At 41.2% G+C, this 7,865-nt stretch overlaps 1 protein-coding gene across 1 annotated transcript; it reads right to left on the reverse strand.

Moving 5' to 3' along the window:
- Positions 1-553: 553 nt before the first annotated feature.
- On the reverse strand, positions 554-4,696 carry LOC149206949 (uncharacterized). The gene is made up of 2 exons (XM_089397868.1): positions 3,092-4,696; positions 554-2,521 (listed from the first exon to the last, which is right to left on the reverse strand). The coding sequence occupies exons 1-2, from the start codon at positions 4,694-4,696 to the stop codon at positions 554-556; spliced, it is 3,573 nt and encodes a 1,190-aa protein (XP_089253994.1).
- Between the last annotated feature and the right edge of the window lie 3,169 nt (positions 4,697-7,865).

Raw genomic sequence — 7,865 nt, forward strand, 5'->3', positions numbered from 1 at the left:
AGTTGTAATCAGTTGAACAAAGTTAAACATGTTCAATATGCAACATTTGTAGCTTACCATTTATCCCTTTGGACTTGTTACCATGTAGATGAAGGTGCCACCTTGGTTGAATTTCCCTTGAAATCACAAATAATTGTTTTTTTCCGGGGAAAAAAGCAAAACTTTCTATTATGGTGATAAAAAGTTTTTACACATTTTGTTCTTAAGCCATGCTGGGCTCATTTTTACAATCACAGCTCAACCCTCAGGGAGCTTTCTGCGGAGTCTGTCCTGTATATGTCTTCCTCCCGGAAGGGGGAATTAAAAACCATAAAACAAAAAGTACACTAATACATGTGATACCCGGGGTCTCCTTCAAAGAAAGAAAACAACCCCATTCTGTCAAGTATGTCCACCAGTCATTTTAGAGCCAAAAAAATATAGAGGTCTGTAAGCTATGATCTAAATGCCGAAAGTTCACCCTGCTATGGATAAATATGTACAAAAAGTAAACAGAAAATATAGAAAAACTGTAATATTTGCCGACAAAAATGGAGCCAAACAAGATCTGTCATTACTGTTGCTGCTCATAAGGAGGCTGTTCTGTTCGGTGAGACTGTCCCTGATATATCTCTTCTATCGCCCAGCTGCCCGAATCCTGTTGAAGACCAACCTTAGATAACTGATCTGCTTCTTCGTTCTTCTCCCTGTAGATATGGCATAGTGAGAACCTGTTAAAGTATGTCTTCAGATATAGAATCTCTTCAACAATTGTCATCAAAATTTGATTTTGACAAGCAGCTAAACCATTGATCCAATTTATAACATTAAGAGAATCCCCAAAAATCTGAATGGTGTTGATGTTTTTGTGTTGTAGCCAGCATAATAGGAGACGTAAGGAAGAGAGTTCCGCAAAATTATTAGTTCCTGTACCCAACCCAACCGAGGCTTTTAGAGTATGTTCTGAGTTGATATGTATGCACATGCCTGCACCAGCCCTATTGTTTTGTGATGCCCCGTCAAAATAACCACAAGGGATATCCTCCTGTATGATGATGTTGTTTTGTTTAGGTCTGGATTTTTTTTCCTCGGGGGGAGGTAGAGCAGAGTAAATGGAAATAATATTAGATGCAATAACAGAAATCGGTGTATTTTGATCTTGGAACAAACTCTTGTTTCTCGCAAGCCACACACCCCAGCAGTAGATAATTGGCAAGTTCCTCATATTCCCAACCGAATATGTTTGCCACCATTTCCTCCAAGTATCACCCAGCAATTCATTTCCCCACTGTGCAGTCACCTTAAGAAAACCGATGACCTCCTCCCATAATTTCCTCGAGAAAGAACATGTGGTGAAAAGATGATTTGTAGTTTCCTCCTCAGATTTGCACAAAGGACATCGCCCTGGACCAGCTAAAAATCTTGATTGAAGATTTTCCCACGTTGGTGCCTTCCTATTTAAAATACACCAGAGAAAGAGTTTGGATTTGGCAGGACTTTTAAGTTTCCATATATCTTTGGCCCACCATTCCGGTTCTCCCCAACCTATCTTTCCCATTAGATAAGAATATCCTTCTTTTGGTGTATACCCCCCAGTTTTGCTGTGAGCCCACATTAATCTATCAGGTTCCTCTCTTATCCTAACATTGGATCGATTAAGTTCTTTGATGTAGCTTGTCCATTCATTCTTCCATCTAGCATTTAGTCCTAACTCTTCATCGTCCTTCCAAGCCTGTCCCCAAATAGTAGACTGCCCTACTCTTTCAACCTGATATATATAGGAGATACCTTTGGACTCAAGATGTCGAAGAAGTCCTGGTGATAAAGCATATGCTTCATTACACCCAACCCAAGGGTCCCTGCCAATCCTGATTTGTCTGCCATCTCCCACTTTCCATGCTAACCCTTGCTCAATTACTGAGAAAGCCTCCACCGTTGCCTTCCAAATTACAGAAGAGTTTTTTGCCTTCTTATTCTGACTCCGAATCCAATCATCCAAAGGCATTGGATCAATGTACTTCCTTTTAACCACCCTTGTCCACAGATTTTCAATAGTTATAAGCCTCCATCCTGACTTTGCTGCTAACGAGGTGCTGAACTCAGGGAGTCTTTTAATCCCCCAACCTCCCCACTCTTTTGGTCTGGCCACTTTATCCCAGGCCACCCATGGTAATCCGGAGGATTCCTTAGAGCCTGCCCATAAAAATCTGCAACATATCCTTCTAATTTTCTCCATTACACCTTTAGGAAACCAGGTTAGGGCAGCCCAGTAAACTGGGATGGCTAACAAGACTGATTTAATAAGAGTCAACCTACCTGCTCGGGACAGCCATCTATAACTCCAATGTGAAATTCTTGCTTCAATTTTTGCTATGATCCAATTCCAGTCTTCTTTTCTGTAAGCAACTGGTTTTAACCAAAACCCCAGGTATTTAAAGGGAACATCCAGAGGTTGACACGGAAACGGAAAAAGATCAATCAATTGATTTCTTTCCCTCCTGTCTACAGCTGCCAAACAAACCTGAGATTTCCCAGAATTTATCTGCATTCCAGTTGCTTTTAGAAAAAGATCAAAAATGCATTTTAACTCCTTTAATTCGCTGTAATTACCATTAGAAAAAATTAATATATCATCAACGAAAAGCAGGTGGGTGATGTAGAGATTTATTGCTACCTCAATACCTTTTACCTTATTCTCACTTCTGGCTTTATGTATCAGTCTACTTAGCCCTTCTGCCACAAGGAGAAATAGGAGAGGGGATAAGGGACACCCTTGTCTGAGGCCTCTCTGACTAGTAAAAAATGGGGATGCCGCTCCATTGACCAATACTGCAAAGCTGACGTTTGTTATGCACCCCATAATCCAGCTGACAAAAGGATAGCTGAATCCCACATGAGTAAGAATCATTCGAAGATAGAGCCAGCTGATCCTATCATAAGCTTTGGAAAGGTCTATTTTAAGAACAACACCCTTCTTTTTCTTTGTTTTGACACTATGAATTACCTCCTGAGTGACCCCTATAGCTTCATGGATTTGTCTACCATCCAGGAACCCAAATTGTTCCATAGAGATGTTCCTGGACAAGATCGGATTTAATCTGAGGGCTATAACCTTTGAAATAATCTTGTATATACAATTACACAAAGAAATTGGTCTGAAATCTTCAAAACTTTCCGGTTCATTCTTTTTTGGAATGAGAGCAATGAATGTTGAATTAAAAGGTCTATATATTTCTCCTTTCAACCTAGACTCTTCAACAACCTCAGTTATCTCATCTCCAATTTGATCAAAAAAATATAGAAACAATTCTATTGTCCAGCCATCAGGGCCTGGACTCTTGTCTTTACCCATTAGCTTCATAGCTGCTTCAATCTCCCCCTTTGTGACCGGAATTGTAAGATCTTCAGCTTCATCTTCCTCAATGAATCTAGGAAAACATTGTATAGTTTTAAAGACTTCTGTTATAGTAGCCTCTCCCTGATCTGCAAAAATGTTTTGAAAGTGTCTTTTCCCTAACCTAGAAAGCTCTGGAAAAGACCTGACATCTCTTCCTTCTTCATCTTTAAGGTGCCAGATAGTGTTTATAGATTTCCTTCCTTTTGCATAATTTTGAAAAATTTTTGTGTTCTCATCCCCAGACTTAAGCCAAATTGCCCTGCTCTTGATTCTCCATTCTTCTTCCCTTTCCAAAAGTATTTTTGTTTGCTTTTTCTCCAATAGAAGGATTCTATCTTTAGATTCTTGAGATGAGTAACCATCTGAATCCAAACCCTCCATCTGTTTCAACTCCTCCCTTATGATGTTCATTTCCTCATTTTGTTTCAATTTCCTATCCTTTGCCCAGGAAATTGTAGCTGATTTCAATCTTTTTAAATTGTCCATGAACAGATAACTTTTCTCCTCACCTGCATTGTGTTCAGGATGAATCCAAGTTTCTTTAAACAACTTGCTGAACGTTGGATCTTGTAGCCATGCAGGATTAAATTTGAAGGGTGCAGGGGGTTTATGAGGAGAGATTGATATGTCTAAGAAAATCGGGAAGTGATCCGAGTTCCCAACTTCCTCAACCCACTGTCTGATCAAGGGAGCTTTGGAAGACAAAGAGTCCGTCAGCAGGAATCGATCTAGTCTTTTGGCAATCCTGTCTGCTCCTATCCTTCGATTCCTCCAAGTAGGCTTTAGCTTGATCGGTCGAGGATCAATAAAGTTATTCTCTGTGATAAGATTATGGAAAAAATCTGTAAGAGGATCTTCTCTAGCCGATGGGCCCCAAGCTTCCAACCTACCCAAAGTAAAATTTAAATCGCCTCCCATAATCATCACAGGAGCTTTCATAACAGATTTTGACATCAATTCATCCCAAAAAGATTCCCTGCCTTGACATGGTCCATAGATATTTACTATGTTGATGGGAAAACTGAAATCAGGGGATGTGATCTCCATTCCCATAACATTCTTCATCCCCCAATTATTGAGAACTTTTATCCTCCCTTTTTTGTACCCAATTGCAATTCCCCCCGAATGTCCAAAGACATCCATAGCACTGAAAGACCACCCAGGCAGAAGGGTATTAAGCATATTTTCTATCTCATAAGCCTTCCCCAATGTTTCTTGCAGAAAAATAACATCTGCTTTCGAGTTGAAAATCCATTCTTTTAAGGCCAGTTTTTTAGGTTTGCTGGCCAAACCTCTGCAATTCCAAGACGTCAGGATCATTTGATTACTCCCACAGGGGGATGAGCTGCTCTAAGAACCCCCGGAATGGAAAATTGTTTACCGTCTGCAACATCCATCTTCGCTTTAAGTTTTGCTTTAGACATATCAGATTTCCAACCACGCTTGTTTTTGGATTTGATCAATGGATGTATCAGCCCCAACCCACCTAAAGACCCCTGAGTCACTTGGTTCCCACCCAAAGATCTCAGATTGTAAGGACAAGGAGTCCGGGACACAGGGTGAGTGAGAGGAGGCCATTTATCTTCACAATTTATATCCAGAAGTGGTAAGGTTTCAGCTAATGTTTCCACATCCAGATTTAACATTGATTGTTCCATCTTATCATCATTACAATTTTCATGCTCTTTATATGACGAAGAAGTAATATTATGATTTATATATGGATGCTCAGGAGAGATTAATGAGGAGGTAGAAGTCCCTGAGCACTTACCCTTCTCAGCTTCGACGGATTGTTCATGGGTTGCTTCCTCAGCGATCCCTTTCACAGCTTCCTTGTCTTTTGCTATCTCCTCAACGACCCCTTCTACAGCTTCTTGATCTTTGCCCGCTTCCTCCGCCGGCTCCTTATAATGATCGCTTCCCTCCGCTGGCCCTTTCTCTGTCTCCTCTGCCTCCAGATTCATAGGGTCAAGCGTCTCCGTCATGTCCTGCTCCGTCGACATCTGAACATCTTCTTGTTCATTTACTCTGTGAGCTGTTGTCCTACGAAAATGTCTTCTCCTTCTCTTATGTGGACAATCTTTTGCCATATGCCCATACTCGTGGCACCAATGGCATCTGAAAGGTAAATATTCGTAGTCTAAAATCTGTTCATAAACATATTCATGGAACTGAAGATTAATTTTTTGTGCCAAACCCCCACTCGGTTTGAGCATGACAAGAATTCGTGCAATTGCCCTATTTTTCGTTGTTAGGAAGGACCTATCCGCATCCATATATGCCCCCAACCTGTTACCGATGGTTTTGAATACATCCTCAGTCCATAGAAAAAATGGTAACCCCGGAGCACGCACCCAAACAGGAAAAACATCCGTGCGTTCCTTGATAGCGTCAAATAAAGGGGACCATTTTTTTAACAGAACAGGTATGTTATCAATATGCCATATACGCTGCAAGACCCAATCCGCCGATTCTTTGTCATCAAATCTGAGTTTGAACCATCCTTTTGCTAGAACAAGGGCTTCGAAATGCACCGGTCTCTCTGCCGTGAAACTTTTTTCACCCCATTCTTGAAGAAATTCAGATGTGTATGGCTTACCTCTGACTCTGCCTACCAAAGTACATTCAGCAACCGCTATAGCTTCTATCATGGACACCTCCATCCCCAAAACCAAATTGTCCGCTATGACCTGTGTACCAATAGGCCTTTTCTGTTTTCTTGTCGCTCCTATTTGTCTTAAGTTTTCCACCGCCGGTCTGCTTCCTTCACAAACCTCGTTATTATCTGGAGTTATCTGTGCTGAGCCCAATAGGGTTTCTGATTCCCACAAAGATGGGATCTGTCCTGATATTCCCAAAGCGTCTTTTCCAGATAACAAATTTCCCGCATCCAATCCATCAATTCCTTCCTGCCCGCCTGTTGAAAAGTCGCCTAACTCGAATGTATTGGTCTCGAGTTGGCCCTGGTTCTCTCTTGGCCGGGTAATCCTTGAAAGCGAGGTAGAAACTCCTGGGAATCTAGGATTCTCAATGTCTGTAGGAAGCCCTAACTGGGTTATTTCTTCGAGCCCTTTTGGGTTTGAAAACCTGGTTTTCAGAGCATTGCCCTGTGGGACCGTGGGCAAACTGGTCGTATTTGTCCCTCTCGATTCGGGTTCTTTCTCTATATGAAAAGCGCCATCCTCTGAACCATCGTTCTGTATATCATTGTCCGGACCCTTGTCTGGGGATGATACCTGAAGGGTTTTCACCTGCGATATAGACTCCAGTCGCGGACTTTCTACAGACCCAAAATAAAAATCCACATTCTGTGAATTTATTTCCTTCCCCCACATGGAAAGAATATCTTCAACGTCTGGGTCCAGTGCTAGAAATTCGGCAGGTTTAACCATGGTTGAAAACTTCCAACGTATATGACCACCGACAGACCAATGTGAACGGAAACAAACAAACAGTTGACGGTAATGATATTTTACCTTACCGAGTAATATAAAATGCCAGAGCCCGGTTAACCTACATCTGCCAGTTGCATCAGCTGAAGGAAAAGCTCCCGTGACGGCAGCTGTGCAGGGCCACAGATCTCATCTGCCTATCCAAGCCCTATTCGGGGTTCCGTTATCAGACCAAGGATCGAAACCCACACCTGCTCCATTCCCGCTCCCTCCTTGCTCAACCAAACAGTTTTCCCATTTCCTAAACCCTGTGGAAGATGTTCATTAATCACAAATAATTGTTACAAGTCTAGACAAACAATTAAGTTTAGATATATCTATTTCTATGATACCCAATTTTGTTGTTCCTATTCTGGAACAAAACGAGTCGGAGAAAATGTACAAGGCAATGCCAACTATCTTTTCCTTAGAACATGACCCTATGATTGATAAAAATAAAGGAGAATCTAAACCACCTCTTATTAGTGAAGGGATGGGGCCACCTATGTCACATGTTACTAGTAAATATAGTCCTAATGGAACCAGTCTTGTTCAAACATAAATTTTTTTAAGGAAATCCTCCATAGGAGATACATGTGCTCAAGTTACAGGGGTACATTGGGATACATATCCATCTCGACAAAGAACTTCCCTACTGACTACTCCTTCAGATTATTTATCTGTATTTTCAGCTTCAATAAAAGGCATATCCAAATGAAATTATAACTCCTATGGGTCCAGGTTCATATGGGTTAGTCATGTCATATTTGGAACTTCAAGATAAGGAATCAAAAGATTCATATTTGTGATGAGCCCCGAATTGGGTAACTTATTGGGCTAATTTTACCTAATTGTCCTTGTTCAATCCTCCATTTTTCATAGATTATGCATGTTTTTCTAGTATGTTTATGTTATTTGAACGAATAAGGGTGGTCACTCTACCAAGGAGGCTAATACGTGGTCATTTCAGGTTTTTTGGACAAAGTTTGGAGCAAAACCAAGCAATTGTGGCCCAGGTGACAGCCAAGCTTGAGGTGAGGATTCGTAAGGAGGTTGTC

The sequence above is a fragment of the Pinus tabuliformis genome, chromosome 1_2 (assembly GCF_031772625.1).
Source record: "Pinus tabuliformis cultivar Carrire ecotype Pingquan chromosome 1_2, CPIR1, whole genome shotgun sequence".
NCBI classification, from domain to species: Eukaryota; Viridiplantae; Streptophyta; class Pinopsida; order Pinales; family Pinaceae; genus Pinus; species Pinus tabuliformis.